General features: G+C 49.7%; 1 protein-coding gene across 1 annotated transcript; it reads right to left on the bottom strand.

Moving 5' to 3' along the window:
- Positions 1-2,877: 2,877 nt before the first annotated feature.
- iqsec1b (IQ motif and Sec7 domain ArfGEF 1b) lies at positions 2,878-13,719 on the bottom strand (the record flags this gene model as incomplete). The annotated part of the gene is made up of 13 exons (XM_084440911.1): positions 12,437-13,719; positions 11,687-11,848; positions 10,635-10,757; positions 9,545-9,711; positions 8,938-9,077; positions 7,931-7,960; positions 7,460-7,585; positions 7,233-7,332; positions 6,599-6,760; positions 6,162-6,338; positions 4,737-4,786; positions 3,097-3,555; positions 2,878-3,039 (listed from the first exon to the last, which is right to left on the bottom strand). Exons 1-13 carry the CDS (start codon positions 13,711-13,713, stop codon positions 2,878-2,880), a joined length of 3,135 nt encoding a protein of 1,044 aa, XP_084297037.1. The 5' UTR covers positions 13,714-13,719.
- Positions 13,720-20,970: the final 7,251 nt, after the last annotated feature.

The following is a 20,970-nucleotide window of genomic DNA, read 5'->3' as shown; positions in this document are numbered from 1 at the left end:
TCTTAGATTTCCTCAGACGTGTTTGGATACAGTATATACACGCAGCAGCATACTTCAATGTGATGGGGGTGAAATGCATGCCAAAGTAGAATGACCCAGCTAAGGCTGAAAAGAAATGAAGTAAGCCACCATCACCTGTCATGTAAACAAACATGAGCCTATAAAAATATAATAATGACAATGGCATTGCAAGCTCATCATCAGAGCCCATTGTTTGATGAGAATCAGTAGGCATGGATGGCTTGCAGCTGGAGAGCCTCTCATGTGAATTCTGGACCGGTTGCACTATCAATCATTATGCCAAAATAGCTAAGGGAAAAGGAGTGACTTTCGGTGATACTTGTATGCCAGTAGAAGAACTATAGATTTTTAAATTCCTTCTGGATATTCGCTCTGTTTTAATCTACCAAATATCCAGTGGAAATCCTAACAGTGCTGTGGCATTGAATATCCATTTGAACCCAGCAACATGGAGATCCCTATTTTACCTACATGTGCAAGTTACTGGCCAGGGCTGGGCATGTATCAAAAAATATAAGCCCTGTATTTGATTATACAGGTAAGTATGGGTGTTTTGTGAAGGGCTTTATTGTAATAAAATTGATTCCCCAAAACGATGACACTGTACATCTCACATCATATCAAATCTAGAGATCACACCATTTTTGTTGGCAAATATGCTTCTTACTCTCTCCACTATGCACAGCATGTGCTGCTTTTAACAACTACATTAAGATAGTATGTAACTTATCAGGGTCTAGTCTTCAAATAGACTAAACCCTGGTGCAACACACTGTAGCTACTGTACATAAAAGACTTCAATAAGCTGTATTAGAGGAAGTCGATGCACTTTAAATATGTTACCATTCAATTTCAACAATTGTCACCTGTAACACTGATATAGTTTGGGAATACACAATAGTTAGAAAATAGTCTCAAAATACAATGTTACATGCAAGATTATTTTCTTGACATTCTTGATCACTGGGAAGCCTGGCACCTCCAGAACCATGGGGGTACTTGAGCCTCTCTGAGACCTCAGAGAAAAACAACAACCACGGAAAACGGACCCAACTAACACAATTAATGAAAAAACAAAAAAAGAACAACCACCTGATTGCAATTGCTCATTTACAAAATATTACATACATATTGCACAGACAATGAGTAAAAAATAAAATAAAAGTCAATCTCTTTGTCTTAGCTGCAGATCTGCTGGCTCTCAATGCATATTCCAGCCTGATAGGACAGCTACGGTAAGCAAAACAAGTGCTGTGTCTCTCCTTTCACCGCAGCATCCCAATACAACTCTTTACAACACAATAGTTCTTCATCTCTGCGCCTCAACTCACAGACAACACCACAGATACTGTAGAGAGAACCCGACACCCCTTAACACGTGAGAACGGCCGTGGATATGGTATAAAAAGAGCAACTTTGCCATGTGTGACTGGTGAGGCCAGAGAAGAATGTCCCCATCCACCCATTATAATGTGCTGATGTGCTGTCCATGGCGCTCCATACACACACACTAATGGGGAAGGAGACACACCATGAGAGAGAGGGACAGGGCACACTCAGCCAGCTGAGAGCTTCAACATTGTATGAGACAGTCATGTTGTTGTATTCCTACTACCTGCTCACTCAACCCATCCACTTCCACCACCGATGCGTCTAATCACGAATCAAAACGGCTTTAGCGAAATAAGCTCTTCCTCAAATATGTCCTGCAGAATCACACCGGTGTAACCATTTTACAGTTAACATGTATAGTATTTCATATTGTTTTATTAATCTGTAAAAAAAATAGTTTGAAAAAATAAAACAATGGTACACCAGCAGCCAGGACTGGTGTTTGGAGGCCCAGGTGAATCCTGAGCTGGGCTTGACTCTGTTCCCCAGGAACCACAAAGGCTCCACTCTAATCAGGTCCACTAACAGTGAATGTACAGGTGTACAGGTGCAGAACGCTCCACAGGGTTCCAATCCAAAGGCAACCACATATATTCCAGGTCATTGAACTGCCTAACTAATAAAAGCTTGGATCGGTTTCATAATGAAACTATGTCACCTACTGCACGTATAATACTGAGATTTTAGTTGATGTTTTAGACTGTTTTGTTTATAACAATAATAATAACCGCGGATAATATTATCATTATTTTACAAAATACTATAATATGCACGATATACACAAAGCAAATCTTGTGTCTAAATTCTTAAATGCTTGAATAATTGGCACATTTATGACTCCTAACAAATATCACAGTGAGCTACAGCTACATTAAATACTGGCAATACCTTTGTAACTGACTTTTCAGTCTGTGGGTGACTATTTGGATGTTTTTAAAGCCACCTCAGTGTCAATTAATCTTGCACTAGGTACCATCTTTCTACCTTAGAAATAGATAGACATCACTGAGGAACATCAGCAAACACTAGTAAGCAAGTTATTTGAGGCTGCTTTTTAAGATGCCCAGTAATTATAAACAGTTGCCATGGTCTTTGTGCATGCTCTTGCTTCGCTGTTCTTCGTCTGTTAAGAAACACAAGTGTTGTCAAACTGGTTACTAGAGTCCCTTAAGGAGCAGCCGAGAGGAGACAGAGTTGCTTGTTGGGAACCCACTGGCCCTGTAAAGAGTCCTTAGCAGGGTGAGGAAGAGAGAGAGAGAGAGAGAGGACCAGGCTGGTTAGAGTCCTCTCCCACACCCTGGGGAAGGACACCAGCCCGCCCAGTGTCACCCTCTCTTGTCAACGGAGAGATTGTGGGAGAAAGTTCAGTCAAGACACCTTTTGTTGTAGTTTCCTGGTCCAGCAGGGTGACCGCTGTCCCGGCGGGCCCCCCAGGAGCTGAGGGGGCGGGGGGAGGGTCTGACCTCACACCACCGTGCTGATGCCGCTGTGTTTGGGCTTGGTGCTGCTGGGGGCCGGGGAGGGGGCCGTGGGCTGGCCATGGTGGTGGGGGGCGTGCTGGGGGTGCGGAGCGTGAGGGGGGTGTTGGGGGTGAGCGGGGTGCGGGGGGTGTTGGGGGTGAGGGGGGTGCGGAGCGTGAGGGGGGTGTTGGGGGTGAGGGGGGTGCGGAGTGTGAGGGGGGTGTTGGGGGTGAGGGGGGTGGCCCCCGTGGCCGTGCTGCGCGTGGGGGTGGGCGGGGTGCGGCGGGTAGGGGGCCTGCTGGCCGTGGGGGGCCGGGGGGGGGTGGTACTGGTGCGGAGGGTGTGGAGCATGGGCCGGGGGGTGGTAGTGGTGGTGGTGGTGGTAGGGCGGCGGGTTCTGCTGAACGTGGCAGAACTGGCCGTGGTGGGGGTGCATCTGGGCCTGGGTCTCTGTCTCCGCCCGCGCCGCGTGGTGCAGCCCGGATGGGTGGGGGCCGTGGGATATGAGGGCGGGGCCGTGGGCGGGCTGCGGCGTCGGGCTCGGGGACTTCCTGCTCTTGGTGCCGAAGATGGAGCCAAGGAGGGAGGAGGAGTTGGAGACGGACGGGTGCTGCCCACGGGAGGGGCAGTCGCGGCTGGAGGCGGCCCTGCGCCTCATGTGGGGGCTGCTAATGACGGAGCCCTGCGAAGGAGAGGATGGTGAGGTCAGCGGCGCACGCGCACACACACGACCCTATGGCAGTGCGGTCACTGCAAACACATGATTACAAACAACGTTCCCATATAAATGCAGAAATTTGATTTCCACTTCAGTGTTCATACGATACTTACAATGGCGGCACAGAGGAACCCCGGACAAAGGACATAAAAACTGCCAGTTAAAAGCGTGTAAAAGGCAGGAAACGGATCCCCGATAGCCATGCATGTCATGCAGAAGCTGCGACAAGCACTTCACTATTCACAGCTGCCATTCAGCAAGGTTAATGGATGCAGTGGTTTCAGTTTTAGTTGAGATATCCTTATCAGTTTCATTCATGTTCATTTGTTTCCATAATAGGCCTAGCTCTGTGATGGAGTAGCCCAGAGAACGAGAAAAAAAAACACAAAAAACTAGGATACTAATAGGAGAATTGTCGTTGGAAAAACTAAGTACAGAACTGAACCAGGCCCCTAAAACATATAGTGGTTTGATCTTTTATCTCCATATTGGATACATACTATAGTGATGTTTAAATCGGATGTTCGGAATCTATGTACATGCTGACTTCCTTTGTGTCTCGGTCAGTGCCCTGATGGATAAGGACTTGGTGAAGGTGGGGGGAGGAGAGGAGAGGAGAGGGAACACAGGCCAGGTTGGGGGAGGGGGGGGGTTCAAGCTCGATCACTTTGAACTGCACGACCTTGCAGAACACAACTTGTCCGACGACATCACCGGTCGCGACGGCTTCACCTGCAGTGTGGTCGCGAATGAGGGTGGCGAGTAGATGGCTTAAAACAGAGCGACCAGAAGACTACGAGATGAAAGGGAAATGAGAAAGAACTACGACTACAAAATAAAGGAAACCAACAGAACTCAGGTGGACCGCGAGCCCGCCGCCCCGCGAGTTAGTAGTGTTAGTCACGTCATGCTGGACGACCCGAGGGGCGTGACCGGGGGCGGCGCCTTCCCCTCTCGCCGGACAGTAGGCCGGCGGTGGCGCATGCACAGTGACCAACACGGGCGGGTGGCTCACAGACCCGCTGTTACAGCGCCACCCACAGAGACACTGTTAACGCTACAAAGCAAACAAAAGTGCGTGGTGAAGGGGTTGCGTCGACATGACATGGGGGAGCGGCCGCCGAGGTCATCTGCTTCCTACTTACTTCCATATTGCTGTCTAGCGATCCTGCGCTGCTGCGACGGCCTCGCTTGCCTGCCCAAGACATGCAACACAGAGATGGTCAACACACCCGGGTGAGACACAGAGGGTTCACAGCACATACAGCACAGTCTGTCCCTTGTGCCCAGCTTAGAAGCTCTACGGGACCACGGCAAGCCTACTGGAGAGGAGGAGGAGGAGGAGGAGGAGGAGGTGGGCAGAGGACAGGGGGGAGGAGGCGGGGTCTAGAGGGTGAGGGGGAGGAGCAGGTCTGTTCTACTACTCGGTCAGGTACGCGGCTAGGCTACTACCGGCCAGGACTGGCAGTCTAACTGTCTGGACAGGGCAACGTGAGTCGGGACTGGCAGGACACTTCTGGGCTTCCGCGTGAGAGAGCCGGTCTCATTGACGGGAACGGGGGAATCCAAAATGCCCTCTCCCAGCCAACACCAACAACAGAGCCAAAGAAAACGCTTCAAGTTCCACCTCGGTCTCTCAAGTGCTGCGGATGAATGACAAGTGGCAAAAACCAGGAAGTGAGAATGTTCCAGGAATCAGGCTATCGCAGCAGAGTGAAAATATGGCTTGGGGCTTGTTGAGACAATATTGTGACCTCTTGAAAGACAAAAACGTTGCAGAGAAAACCATTAAGACAGAATTAAATTATAGTATTGAGAAGGATGTTAAACCATCCAATGTCAGTGCTGCACAGGCAACTCTAACTAACTCTCTAATCGCTTTCTTTGAAAGAGAAGCAACGGTGTAAATGTGAAGATATTCTAAATGCCAGAGGAGAAAGAAGACAGTGAGAATAAAACGAAGAGAAAAAATTTGTATTGAGGTGACCAAAGTCCAAAATGTTGTTTTGATCTTAACAAAGACTTCATCCATCAGACGTCGGTGAGGCCAAAGCGGGCCTGACTGTCCTGTGTGTTCAGGGGATGTTAAGTACTCTAGGGGTAGTGTTGAGGCTACTCTGTAGGCCCTGGCTGCTGGGATCAACAAGCGAGCGCCACTTCCTCTCTTTGCAGGGACACTGTCATCGATCGCCACCAACTACAGTCCATACTGGCCACTCCTTCCCTGCTGCTACAAGGTTAGTAGTCAATAGACTTGTAAATTACACCAAGGCCCATTAGTCAACGCATTCATTTCCCCGAACTCCACACACTGGTCAGCCTGCACCCGTTGGATTCATGCTCCCTATATGACTGATGTTGTTGTGTTCACTAAGGGACAGACGTCTCACCCGGCTGCTCACCTGCTCTGGCTTTAGGCCAAAACAGGAGAGGCGAGTATAGTATCATGCCAGCGCCCAGTTCACAGCTACAGTCTACATTCACTACAGAGGGGATGAAGCCTAAGCCGGCGTCCTTCTACTTGGGAGTCGCAGGAGCCTCTGGGACGTGCTGGCGACCTCTGACCTCACCTGCGTCAGAGAGGTCGCGCAGGGAGCTGCTGAGGGCGCTCCTCTTCAGGCCCTCCCCCATGGCGTAGCTGTCGTCCAGGCTGGCGCGGCCCAGGGTGCCGTTGCCCGCCTCCTTCTTCAGGCTGGAGCTCTGGGACATGCTGGGCCTCACCACCCCCTTCTGCTTCTCCAGCTCCGCTGTATAGGACAGGACCAGACGGGTCAGGACCTGGACACGCCAACACACTCTGGTACCAACTAAATGGCTGCTCAGTATAACAGTATAAAGTCCTTGCACAGCTCTATTCTTCTTTTGTCTGTATCCATTTTATAGTCTTTCAACTGCCTGGTCAGAGATAGACAGGTGAGTGGCGGTGAGTGAGAGCTTAGTGAAAGCGAGGGGGGCGGCTGTCACTCTTGACTGACGCGTTGCTGACTGAGATAGACAGACTACTCACACTCTATCCTGTACTTCTCCATCTCCTGGACCTCAGCGATGGACTCGCGCAGGTCGTCGGTGAACTTCTTGCGGTCCTGGGGGTTGGGGGCGTTGAAGTTGATGAGGACTTTGATGTCCGCACCCGGGACGGCTGACGTCAGACGCACTCCGTTGGGATAATCTGGGAGGAGACAACGACAGGACAGATTACGGATCAGGTCCAGGTCCAGGTTACCAGATCCAGGCTGACCCTACTGTAGCAGTGTTACAGGGCTGGTGCTGGTATAGTAGTGTTATGGGGTGGCTGTGCCGTCAGCGGTTCAATTCCCAGCTCCCCCTGACCACATGTTGAAGTGTCCTTCAGTAAACTGCTCCCAATGAGCAGGCTGGCCCCTTGCATGGCAGCTGCTCACCTTTGGTGTGTGTGTGAATGGTTGAATGAGAGGCCATTGTAAAAACGCTTTGGATAAAAGTGCTAAATAAGTGCAGTCCATTTACCATTTACCATAGCCAGCCACATTCTCAACGGTATGATGCGAAACGTGCCAAGTCATTTGGTGAGGCCAACAGTGACCCGGTCACATGCAGATCGAGACAGATGTTTACGAGTTCAGAGCCAGATACAGACATTGAGTTGCCTCCGCTGAACTTACACTGATTCTCAAACAGGATCACCTGCATCCCGCACAGAGAGAAGGACTGTCTGAAGCTGTACGTCACCGAGTTCTTCTTCTTCTGGAAGATCTTGGTGACCTGGAGAGAGAGCGAGACCAGACATGCAGGACTCCATCACAGATCTCAGAAAAGCCCCAGCGGGAGTCTCCCCGCTGCGGTTTGGGAGCAGGGGCGCGGCTTATCGGTGGCGGGGGCAGAGACGTACCACCAGGAGGTCGTTGAAGAGGAAGATCTCCCTCTGGTGGAGACCCAGCTTCTGAGGCTTGTTGGGGTCGGGGACTTCGAACAGTCTGCAGTAACACACCAGCCTTCGGTGTGGCAAGGACAGCACCTGCAGGGCCAACACACATCAGTCACACTCCACAGCTACCAACCACCAGGGAGAGAAGCTCTCTGCCCTCTCACCACCTCTGACGCGCTCTGCCCCGGGCTGCAATACACTCTGTCTAGGTTGGAGCCCTGTTTATTTGGATGTTTTATGTATTTATTTTAAATTTCTGAAAAGCTTTGCCAGGTTTTTAATCATTAAATGCCTCAATGTGCTGTGAGGGGTGCCAAACACGATGAATTAAAAGCAGTTGCAGGGACATTTCCTGTTCATTAGCTTGACATGGTTAATGAGCCTGGTGATAAAGTGTTGAGTTCCAGGTGAATGTTGAGTAGGAGGAATACTCACACATCCCAGGCCGTGATGCAGAGAGCCAATCTGGAATACAGCAGCAGAGACGGGAGTAATGAGACAAGGAGTGCATGAGGGAGACAAAGAGATAAATACACCACTTTCCTACACCATTTCTGTACCATTCCACCACCGTTTAAAGTGAAGTAAAGTGTTCCGTTAGCTTTAGAAAAAAGACAAGGTTTGTAATCCCCAAAAAAGACATTTTATATGTACTTGAGAGTGAATTCATTTATTGCAATCCCTAAGTGTCCCTGTGTTTACTCCCACTAATGGAGAATTGTCTAGACAGGGCTGTTTAACTCCTCTCTGATTCTGCTGCCATCTCTGTGAAGCCAGAGTGATGATTACAGACAGAGAGAGAGAGAGAGAGGGAGAGAGAGAGGGAGGGAGAGACAGAGGGGGAGAGAGAGAGAGAGAGAGAGAGAGAGAGATTGGTTTTAGTGCAGTGTTAATATAGTCTCGATCTTGGGTGCTGTCAGATGGAGCAAAGAGCTGTGTGAGTGATTCACCATCAACCATCACAACTCCTGCGGCTCCCTAAGGGTGACAGACAGAGAGAGAGAAAACACGTCCCAGAACATCTGCTGATGTCTGTCTGTCTGGGAGAGTCAGGACTGGAGAGTCTCAATCATCATTCCAGAGTCAGTACCGTCATTCTCCCAAAGTTCTAAGGCCCCTAGGCATTTAAGAGTCACCCAGTATGAAGGTCTCCGGTCGTAAGGGATTGCATGTGTCACACAGCGAGGCAGAGCCATGTTCTTGTAAACATCTTCTCAGATTCCCCCCATTTAGAGTTGGATATGTTGGATATGAATAATGCAGGGCCTTCGCTGTCTGACAGCTTTTAGGTGGAACTGCCCAGGCAGATCGCATGCTCTGGGTAGATTGAGTCTGTCCCCTGTGGCGTGTGGGGCCAGGCAGGAGAGATGGAGGGATGGAGAGATGGAGGGATGGAAGGAGGTGGTCGTGCTGCATGGCGGGCGCCGGCGGGCCAAACTCACCGGCTTCTTCCCCACGATGAGCTTCTCCACCTTCTGGACTTGGGAGACATGGTCCTCGTTGGTCTTGAGCTCACGCTTGCGGATCCTCTCGTAGATCCCGACCAGCATCTCTCTAGGGATGTCCTCCCCATCGTCCACGCCTGGGGGGGAGGAGAGTGCGTGCGCGCGAGAGAGAGACAGAGAGAGAGAGACAGAGAGAGAGAGAGAGAGAGAGAGAAAGAGAGAGAGAGAGAGAGAGAGAGAGAGAGAGAGAGCATGAACACAAACCCACAACATTCCATTCCAGCATGGAGCAGACAGACATCTCGATCAGAGGTTTCTGGCCAGGGCTGAATTTTAATTTCAGACGCTTAAATTTCAGACGCTTAAATAATTTTTAATTTACCACGCCGTGGCAACTTCAGCTAATACTCTCAAGTCTATCTTTTTGGTATGGGCGACTGAACAGTGCTTTGCCTCAATTTCAATGCTCATCGATGACTCACAAAATATAAATGCCTTTATTGACGCAGCCAAGGCACAACGCATGCACAGATTCAATTAGAGTGTGACAATAACAGAGAGAGATAGAATACATCAAGTGAGCGGACGAGCGGTTGTACTGTACCTCTTAGGTTCTTAACAAAGTCTTCCAGCTTCATCTTCCTCTCTGGTTTAACGTTGGGGCTGTACATGTCCGTGTTGAGGAGGATGATGGCGAAGGCCAGGATGAAGATGGTGTCTGGGTTCCTGAACTGGCGCACCACACCCGGGTTGCAGATGCAGTAGCGCTGGCTGGATAGACAGAGAGAGAGAGAGAGAGAGAGAGAGAGAGAGGGAGAGAGACAGAGAGAGAGAGAGAGAGAGAGAGAGACAGAGAGAGAGAGAGAGAGAGAGAGAGAGAGAGAGAAAGAGAGAGAGGGAGAGAGGGAGAGAGAGAGATAGGGAGAGAGAGAGAGGGAGAGAAAGAGAGAGAGAGATAGGGAGCGTGAGAGAGTCAGAGAGAAAGTGAGCGAGACAGAGTGAGAGACAGAGAGAGAGAGAGAGGAGAGAAAGAGAGGTTGACTCTACTAGTAGCCGCATACAGACACAGACATCCCCATCCCCAAGTTTATTAAACAACAGCCTCCCATAGTGATAGACAATGTGACTCGAAACCAGACGAAAAGCATCAGTGTGAGTATACATACATACAGTGTGTATGCCTGCGAGACACAAATAAATCGATGCTCTCTCTGGCGCGGTGAAAAAGCAGCGGTGTTATTATTCATACTGTGCGACCGTCCGGTCTGTGGTTATTAAGATTATCCTCCTTATCCCTTGGCCAATAGGCAGGCAAGTACTCTCTCTGAAATCATTGCCTCCAGCCCTGTAGTCTGTCGGACAGCAATCTAACTTGCTGTGCTGCTGTTCCATTAACATCTTTTTTTGATGCGCTGCAGGCTGCCCCAAGATAATTGTATGTTGTTGTTGATCTCTAGTGCATCATCCGCCACAGTGTTTACTGAGGCAAAGTCGTCCATGCTCAGTGCTGATCAAAGCACATTATCTCTGGGCATGGGAGTTACAGTATGTTCCATAGCTTAGTATGAGAGGAATTCAATGAGAGACAAATAGTGGATTATGTCCTGCGGGGCCCTTTGGATTGAAATATGTTTTGCCTGGTTGAAATAAGCTGCACAAGTGTCTCTCAGAGAGGAGTGGTGGACTGGTCTCACCTGTAGGCCTCTATGAGACGCTCCACCTTCTGGGCTTCTCCCTGGACCCTGATGTGGGCCTGGAACTTCCTGAGCGCCTCATCCAGCTCCATGGCTGAGAAGTCCATCTCATCCACAACACAGCTGGGGGTGGACACGTGCACACACACACACGCACACGCAGGCACGCACGCACACACACACACACACACACACACACACACACACACACACACACACACACACACTCGGCTCAGGGCACAGATGGGAACAAGCATAATGTTGCACACACACGCATGCATGCACGCACAGGCAGACAAACACACACACACACACACACACACACACACACACACACACACACACACACACACACACACACACACACAAATTCTTCAAGCCAAATTCCTCCCTCCTGAAAAATGTGAACTATGCTATAGTATGCTCAAGGCTAGATATGTAATTTGAAATCAAATGAAAGTAGGGTTGGAGTGATGCCGACTTTGATCGGTAGATACGGTACTAGCGTCTCCACTTTGGAAAGGCCCTTTAATATTCCTGTTGAGCCCACACAGAGGGAACGTGTTTGGCCTTATCCCTTGAATCACAGCCTTGGACTGGTGTGCCAGGACTGCAGATCCAGACAGACAGCACCTGCTACCTAACCTGGATGAATGGGCCTGAAAGATGAACCTGAAAGACAAGGACTAAGGCCTGCTAAAGACCTTTCATTAGCTTCAGTGCTTGGGAGCATTCTGGCAGTGTTAAACATATCAGCTCTCCATGTTTGCGTAGATATTCCCTGGTTAGAGTTTGAATCCTAGCTCACTGTCGAGGTAGCAGAAAAGCAAGGGAGCCGCCACGACTGTGCAATCGTGATGATGAATATTTCAAAGAAACACGTGTCTGTGACGGGGAATCTTTGATTTGCACCGTCTGCAGAATGTCAGTGTGAAGCTCTTTGTTGCTGCAGACCCTGAATGAAATGGAAAACGTCAGGCTCAGCTATAAAGGCTTGATGTTTGCCGCCGCTGTAAACAAATTACAGTGAGCCGCCGTGCATTCCAACTCACTCTAGGACGTCTCTGTTGAACTGCTTCTGCCGGTTCCCCAGGAACTCTCCAATCATCTGCCGGCTCAGTCCCTTCCTCTGCAGCAGGAAGTGGGCAACGCCCACGGGTGTGTCCGGGACAAATCCTCGCTCGATCAGATACTGGATGCCCTTCTCTGGTTTCCTGAAGACACGGGAAGGGGGCGGGGGCAGGCGAGGGGGGGGGGGGGGGGGCAGGGGTGGAGGGAGAGAAGGCTTTATCCCAATCTGGGATTATTCTGATACACTGTGTTCTAGTCAGAATGTGTGTCAGAGGACCAATGGGATTTGGGATAAGGGTGGGGGGGAGGGGTTCTGCATGGACTCCACTCGTCTCTCTAATCTCACACGTGATTAAAATTAATGTCCTCTCCTGACATAAAAGGAAATCCACAATCATCTAAGATTAAACTCAACCACACAGACATACACAGTCCCTCTGTGTAAATCTGCCAGGACTCTGCAAGGCGGTAGGAACCACTCGTTAATCAGCAATGCCTTAAGTAAAATCAGTCTTCATGGTGCTATTAAACAACTGTGCAATTTAACTTCATCACGTTCAGACTCGGGGGTGATCTAACTAGCTCTGTGTAATTGTTAGCAAAGTAGCAATTTGGTCCTCAGTCTTTCACGCGGCGCTGATTGCGAGCGCTGATTGCGATTCCTCAGCATAGGCGTGAGCGTGCCTGAGAGGAGCGTGTGAGTGCGGAGCGGCGAGCGCTAGCGTACGTACTTGTTGAAGAGGTTGAGGCCGATCCTGTAGTGCCTCTTGCGTATGACGTCGTTACTGAAGGCGGGCGAGTCCCAGCTGTTGCGCGTCTCCTTGTGGTACGTCTGCTTGCTCAGCGTCTGCTCGCGCAGGCTGTCCCGCGACGACGACTCCGAGCTGCAGTTGATGGTGTCGTTGGAGTTGGACGTGCTGTTGACGCTGTCGTTGTCGCCGTCGGAGAAGTCCGACTCGGACTTGCTCTGCCGGTTGGCTGTGCCGTTGATGGCCAGGTGGCTCTCCAGCTGGCGGGGTCGGTGGCGGGGGGCCTCGTCGTCCCGGGAGGGCGGCCCGCGGGGCGGAAGGCCGTGGTGGCTGCCGCCGTGCTTGGGGCTGGCCTGCTGGCTGCCCACGGCGCGCTCGTAGACGCCCTGCCTCTTCAGGGAGCTGCGGTCAGAGCGATCGCTCAGCTCCACCGAGCTGTCGCTGGGGGGCTCGATGGTCAGCAGGGGCAGGCGGTCCACCCGCAGCCTCTGCTCCCGCGGGCACTCCAGGGACGGCGTGCTACGGCAGCTGGTGTCCGTGTCCCCCTTGTCGTCCTTGTGGGCCAGGGACCAGTACTCCTGGGAGGAGTTGAGCGAGCGCAGCCGCAGGTCCGACTCGGTGCTGGAGGGCTGGTCCGCGGACCTGGACTGCGGCCGGGGCAGGGGCGGCGACAGCTCCTCCTCGTCGATGTAGAGGGTGACGTCGCTGTAGGAGGCCGTCATCTCGTCCAGCTCGCGGCACTCCGAGGAGCCGTGCGAGGGTTTGACCTGGTAGGTCACCTCCCTCTCCGTGTCCGTGTGGCCCCTGGCGGGCTCCGGCTCGCCGTCGTCGCCGTGCAGGCTGCGGCAGTTCAGGGCGTCGTCGATGGACTCAGCCAAAGACTTGACCTGCCTGGAGAAGGCATCCTCGAGTTCGGTGATGGCGTCCGTGAAGTCGTTCTGCGCGGCGGGCGACTTCATGTTGGCCGGCACTCCCATGTCGCCGCACTCGGACTGCACCAGCGTGCCGATCTGGGCGCCGTCGTCCGTCAGGGAGACCTGCTTGCCCTCGAAGTAGGAGCTGTGGACTTTTTCAGGTCCTTCAAAGGAAAACTGCATTCTCATATTGGACAAGACAATGCGCCGGGACATACGGTTCTCAGACATAGAGCTCCTGAGCCGTTCAAAGTTCTTGTTCATCTGGTACTGGCGGAAGGCTGTCTGGATGGTGCGAGCAGCATGGCGGGTTATGAAACGGCCCCCATATTTACGCTCCAGCATCTCCACCTGAGACGCACAAGACAGATATTGTCAGGGTACAGCACAGCGTTGGAATCAACACAAACAGCCCATTAGCAACGCTGATATGACTGAATGATGCAGCGCGGTACCCTCTGAGAAATCCATGATGATCTATGGAATATCAAATCCATGATGATCTATCGAATATCAGTGGTGATGAAAGGATTTACGTTCAGAGAAAATAAATTGACATTCTACAGTACACATTTCACCTGAGAAACAGAATAAACACACTGCCATTTTAGAATGGATGAAGTGATGATTTTCGCAGAATGCCTCTCGGCATTAATCTTTTTTCCGAACAGTACAGCACATAAAAAAGGATTTAAGTGATTGAGTAAAGTTAAAGGTTAAAGTCCCACTGATTGTCACACACCTGAGTGTGTGAAATTTGTTCTCTGCATTTGACCCATCCCCTGGGGGAGCGGTGAGCAGCAGCGCCGCTGCGCTCTGGAATCATTTTGATGAACTAACCCCCCAATTCCAACCCTTGATGCTGAGTGCCAAGCAGGAGGCAAAGGGTCCGATTTTTATAGTCTTTGGTATGATCCGGCCGAGGATTGAACCCACAACCTCCCAGTCTCTGGGTGGACACTCTACCACTAGGCCACAGAGCTGGTTTTGTACAGATACACATTGCTCATATGCTCATAGATACACATTAAAGGAGTAGTAAAGGGAAAATGCATGTTTAGCCCTGTTTTAAGGTTACTTATGATCATATACAATGGTTCAGATAAAAACGTTGACAAAACTAGCACTTTTGAGAAAGTCTGCTCTACCACCGTTTTTGGTCATACAATGGATGTGGGTGGGCACCTTGAAAAATCATTTGAAAAACATGTTAAACTCTCAATTTCAAAGACAAGACACTCACTGAAGTGTTAGTTGCCGTTCTGACATATAATTCGCCATAAAGTAAGATTATAGTTCATCTGGAAAGGCTTTTTTAAATATTTAGCATAGAACTATTTAGTCGCAGCACATACGTGTGTAAACTTCCGCAAACTAGGTAGCCTAGAAACATAAACAATAACAATAGCTACCGTAAGTAGTTCCGCTTCCTGAATCCCCTTTGCGGATTGATCTACACATCTACAACGGTCGCTTCAATACAAGTCAATGAATTTCATAAAATGATCAATAAAATCCTACAGGATTCATACTTTGCGGCGAATTTCTTGTCTTTGAAACCAAGAGTTTAACATGTTTTTGAATGATTTTTCAAGGTGCCCACCCACATCCATTGTATAACCTAAACGGTGGTAGAGCAATTATCAGACTTTCTCAAAAGTGCTAGTTTTGTCAACGTTTTGATCTGAACCATTGTATATGATCATAAGTAACCTTAAAACAGGGCTAAACATGCATTTTCCCTTTACTACTCCTTTAAGTCTAATTGAAAAGGCTTTTATGAGCGCACAGTGTATTTCCTCTCTCCCAGTACACTGAGCCTGGAATACTGAGCCTGCAGAACTCCAAAACCAATCACATTTCTCTGCTCAACGGGGAGTCAGAGACTTTGTCTGTGTCCATGTCCAGGGGGGACTACGGATCACCATAATGAATGGAACTCTCAGCAGGAAGCACATTTGTACAGAATTCTGGATAGGCCCTGGTCCGTTAGTTCTGGAACCACACCCGAGGTGTCTTTGTGACCCACATCAGTGCGGTCCTCAAAGGCAGTTCCATGATGACGGGGGAGGGGGGGGCGGGGGGGGGGTGGCGTGGGGAGGGGGGGGGTGTTTCTGTCGTACCTGCTTGTCCTGGAGGTCTGAGGAGAGCTCATAGCTCTCGGAGAGCGAGCGGGAGCGCTTGATGGCTTCCTCCTCTGCCTGCTTGCGGAGGATGGACTGCGAGTGCTGGAGCTTGGGCCTGCGCGGCCGCTGGACCTGCCCGTACGGGTGGCCGTCGAAGTGGTCGGGCCCCACGCCGCCGCTGTGGGTCACCGGGGCGCGCCCGTAGCCGGCGCCGCTCTCCAGAGAGGTGCCCGCCTCGCCGCCTGGCGGATCACCTTCCACGCTGCGAAGAGAACAGACAAGCGCCGACAGGCGTAGAGTTACACAGCGGCACACGCCCACACAAGACGCGGAGCGCTGAGCCGACCTCCTCTGAGAGACGGCGGAGTCAAAGTCCAGGCTGAGCCAGTGTCGTTCCTCCTGTAGCTAAGCACGTGGCCCGCCACAGAGTGGACTTTGAATCTGTACCGCAGGTATAAAAGGGAATGAGGACGCTAATAGTAACAGTCTCAGTTGATTCCAGCCACCTACAGGATACACACACACCAGCCTCTCTCATATCACACCACCCCCGCTGTCTGCACATGTTTTATGAGCCTTTCCTGAAAGTGACATCGATTGATGTACTACATTTCTCTGCAATACTACGATACTGCCGACCTGAGTGGCATTCATTCATTTCAGAGCGCTAGCATCGCTGAGATTATGATTTCAAACAGCGGAAGAAGGGAGACGATCATCATCACGGCAAATCTACTGGGAAATCTGTCTCTCGGTCAAGCGCGCGGCCGAGCTCAGCCCTGGACGGTGAGGACAGGGATCCCTCCTCAGACAGACCTCCACCTGAGCGGCTGACTGGTGGGTACTGTAGTTCCCAGTGGCGGCCTGACATCCCACACCCAGGTGACCAGCTGACTGCTAACCACAGTTCACACTTCCTCTACACCTCCTTGTCCATTGTGGTGTAGAAGGTCAAAGTACAATACCTCCCTTTCAGTATGCAGGGACCTACAGCACAGTATTATATAGGACCGGTTGCCAGATTTGATCAATTGGAAATGACTCCTCTAGCCTCCTCTCTGTCTCTGAGACACAGAGACATCGAAACAAGGTCTCCATGACAACGAAGCACATTTCTCGCCTGGTGACGTCGGGGCTTGTGGCGACGTGTTCCTCCATTTTGGAGGTTAGTGGTTATGCAGGACTGTTTACACCCAGACAAAAGCCCTCTGCCACATCTTACCAGCCTGACAGCCAACTGACCACTGGGCAGAAATAACATCACATGATACCAACAGGGTCGCATGCGCCGGCGTGGGGCTTAGGAGCTGAATGCTTGTGAGAGGCTTGTGTACTGCAGCTGAAGGGAGTCAAAGAGGTAATCTAAATAGACAACAAAAAGTCTCACAGTGCCATTCTGTGTGGGTGTGGGTGGAGGGGGGGGGGACTACTCACACCATGAACTCAAGCATGAGAGACAAGGGATATGCTGTAAGAATTACAAACATCAACATAAAAAGAATATATCACAGCATGAAGTCCCAGTGGAAGAGCTGAAGGCTAGAAGTAAAAGGGACTTTATGACATACGGCATAACTGTATGTTATAAAGCTTCCAGGGACACATGTGTATGGTTCACAGAGTGGTGTTAGTACAAGTGATGTTCCTCCAACTCACTTCCGCCACAATCTCACCTCTGGTCCAAAAACAATAAAGGGGTTTATGGGAGGATGGCTTTCATCAGTCAGTTACGTTCAGTTAGGATTCTTCCCCTTTCTCTGTAGGAAGCTATTGTTTCCCGTCCTACACAGACCTCCACGGTCTGCCAACATGACGGATGACTACAAGTATACATGGAACACAAGCATTCATTTATAACTGTCCATCAGGGCTGAGCCCTGAACAAGCAGCACTGTAACGCCGTATGAAACCATGTTGGTTAGATAATAAAAGCTAAAAAGAGTCTATAAGAAAAGTGGTTTTATGGCCTCAATTTTATCTCAAGGTTCCAGTTATGATATGACATCCTGGTCTAGTGCTGCTGTAAATGTATTAAAGTCATAAATGTAAGTCAATATAGATAAACCCTCTGGTTTAATGGTTTTGGTTTCCTTTGACAGTTTCCATTGACATTTCATTTTTTTCTCGGCGAATTGCACGATGTAATCAATAAAGATTTTCATCTTTGTATTGTTATTTTATTGTTATTTTATTATTGTTATTTCATTCATGGAGATCCGCGATGATGATTGATGACTGGCGTTCCCTTCATTTCTTTGAGCAGTGTATATATATTTATTTATGTATGTATAGTTATTTACATTTATACAGACTGAATGTATGTGGGTACATATCTTATGCTATTCATGCAGTCATGGATGTACATAGTCCCTGAAATCCCTTTTTTATGCTGCTACCCCCCCCCCCCCCTTCCATCTAGTGTTTTTTTTGTTACTCTGTATCTACAGTTTCTCTTCTTTCCAAGCTTTCTGTAATTTTTCAATGCTGAAACGCCAAATTGAATCGATAAAGTCTTATCTTATCTTAAGAGCTATAGCATCGCAGCTTGTCATTACTTGTCCAAAAGCTCAGCTGAATAACATGCAGTCAGTCAGAGTAGAAAGGTGTACCTCCGCTGTACTGTGGAGTATGAGAAGGACGTTTATAGTCAGCTTTCCCTGCGGTGGCCGGTCTTACACAATGTCACATTGATGTGCCAGCCTGTCCCCTCAGCTGTCCCAGTCACCCCGTCACGGGGAAGGGGCAGACAGGACCCTGGCAGGAGGTGCCCCTCTTGTTAGGGCCCCATAGCCTCTCTCTCCAGGTGATGAGACAGCCTTCATATTCATTTTCCAGCTTGTGTTACTTTACGACACACCATGAATACTAAAGAGAACTGAGTCTAATGAGGAAGACAGAATGCCTTAATTGGACTGAAGGCCGTGCTATAACACCCCTGGCATGTTGAGGACATCTAATGGGGAATTTTCACAGTTTGAATGGCACTAGAGAGGCTGAACACACTGGAAGCACACCAGGACCTTGTTTTCCTCTTGCTATTGTTAATCTCCGCTCATGCTGGCTGCTGTTGCTACCATAGATATGAACACGAGATGACTCGTAATGGATTGAGCGGCGCAAAATAAAGCTGCCATATTGGTCCGGTACCGCTGTCACGTGACAACCGCTCTCCTCAGCAGTTTCAGTATGTAAAAGTAACCCTTCATCAAGAGATAACTCTAGAAGATAAGTAGAAACAAATATTTTTGTCTTTCAACTATCCATAACAGTCAAATAACATAAATAATAAATAAATAAAATATACAATTACAAAGTGCAAAACAGCAGCAGCTATCTATCAGCTAACAACTATCTATTTATCATCGTTTACTTAAAAGAGCCGGCACATAGAGCCGTATCGTTCGCGACCGACCCATCACTAGTTTACTCGCGGAGCTCCGTACCGGACCAAGATGGCGGCCGCATTTTTCGTCCGGCAGCAATCAAATCAACGTCAATGCAGCGTCTAGTGTATATGTCTATGGTTGCTACTGCTTAACATGCCATAGACAGCACTCATAATAGCACTCTCGAGTCCATCGACGACGCCCTGAACTAGTGCAGCCTGCGCGGGGTCGACGGCCAGCCCGAGCCCACCAGGGCCCACCCGGACACGGGGAGGGAGGTGACCTACCGGGTCAAACCCTCGCACGGCTCCTGCAGTTGCAACTCCTCCCAGGAGTACTGGTCTTACTCTGTTCAAACTCTGTCTGAAAGCAATTGCTGACAACGGCCTATTTAAGAACACTACAATCCCAAGAAAGAGAAGGGTGTTTCAGGACATTCTGTCGTTCAAGACTGAAGACAGAAGAGAGAGACAGAGAGAGCTGACTCTGGTCTGGCTTCTCTCCAGAGTCGCGCATTCATCCAGCCTCATGAAAATTAATAACCTTCTTAAAACCCATTTAAATGCAGAAACACAATGAGAAAAAAGGCCAGGGGAGGGTGAACAAGCTGGTCACACTCGCACAGTGGAATACTGAAAGGCTGAATAAGGAGAGGATGAGAAAGAGAGAGATTGGAGGTCTAGAGGTCAGGCAGCAGATGAAATCTATTTAGCTACTGAAGACGACTCACCAACTGATATAAGTACTCATGAAAGGTCACTCCTATCCTATCCATAATCTCTCTCTCTCTCTCTCTCTCTCTCTCTCTCTCTCTCTCTTTCTGAGGTGCGGAGAGCAGGAAGGAGTGGTTCCTACCCCAGTAGGCTACACAAACACACACTGCTTCAGTGCTACACAAGCCTCTATTGAAGGCAGTCTCATATGTAGACAGTGACTGATTGAAGTCAGATAGCAAACCACAATTTCTCATAAGCATCCCTGTATGTAAAAAAAGAAAAAAAAGGAAGTAAAAATCTTAAACCGGATGGATGACTACTGTCAATATGTGGAGACAATCTTTTAAGAGGCTGTTCAAGTTCCAGTCTATATCTGTTCTGCATTAGGGCCGATTTAGACTTTGTATATCTGTTGGTTCAAAGCCACTCACCATAGTGACTGAGTAATGACTAACTGTGCCCAATATGTGAGCAATTTCCAAGGAGATCGGCCGATAAGGTCCACTGTTGAAGTAAACTTAGTCAGGCTACTGGGAAGGTGAAGGCACAGCCTGAAGTAGAATATGAAGTCATCTAGCAGTGAATGGTAGGGGGAAAACCAGAGTGGTCTACACACACACACACACACACACACACACACACACACACACACACACACACACACACACACACACACACACACACACACACACACACACACTCCAGTGGCTTTCTTTCTTTGGCAAAGAACTGCCTCAAGTTTCCTGTCCCCGAGCTGGAGGTGGAACACGCAGTAAAGCTCTAAATCAAGCCTGGAACTTGATTGCAGACCTGACAGATACTGTATAGTGTCAAGTGTGTGTGCACTGTTTGTGTGTGTGTGTGTGTGTGTGTGTGTGTGTGTCTATGTACAGGCATGTACGGTAGTATACGTATACACGTCCGTCCGTGGGGGGGTGTCTGTTCTACCTCATTAAGCTGTTTACATTTGGCGTGAGATAATTGTGCTGGTCGGCACCAGGTGAGGTGAGGTGAGGTGAGGTGAGGTGAGGTGAAGTGAGGGCCTGGAGCTGTGAGGGGGGAAGATGGGTGACGGTGACGTCACCTCCGCCTCCGCCCCTGAAGAGAAGCCTCCTCTGACACCACCAGCCTTCAGTAGTTGCACCAGGCTGCCATGTGTCGGCATGGCACCCACACACGCGAATGCAGCAGATACACACACACACACACACACACACACACACACACAGACACATACACGCATGCACACACACGTGCGCACACACACACCACACACATGTTGCCATTGATTAACTTGTTTTACGTATTCACATTGAATGCTTTCCATGTGCTACACCAGCGGGCCTTTAACAAATGAATGGCCCTTTGAAACAG

The sequence above is a fragment of the Borostomias antarcticus genome (genome assembly GCF_949987555.1).
Source record: "Borostomias antarcticus genome assembly, chromosome: 7".
Classification (NCBI taxonomy): domain Eukaryota; kingdom Metazoa; phylum Chordata; class Actinopteri; order Stomiiformes; family Stomiidae; genus Borostomias; species Borostomias antarcticus.
The sequence above is the reverse complement of the archived record's forward strand: the minus strand, read 5'-3'. Positions and strand labels throughout refer to the sequence as shown.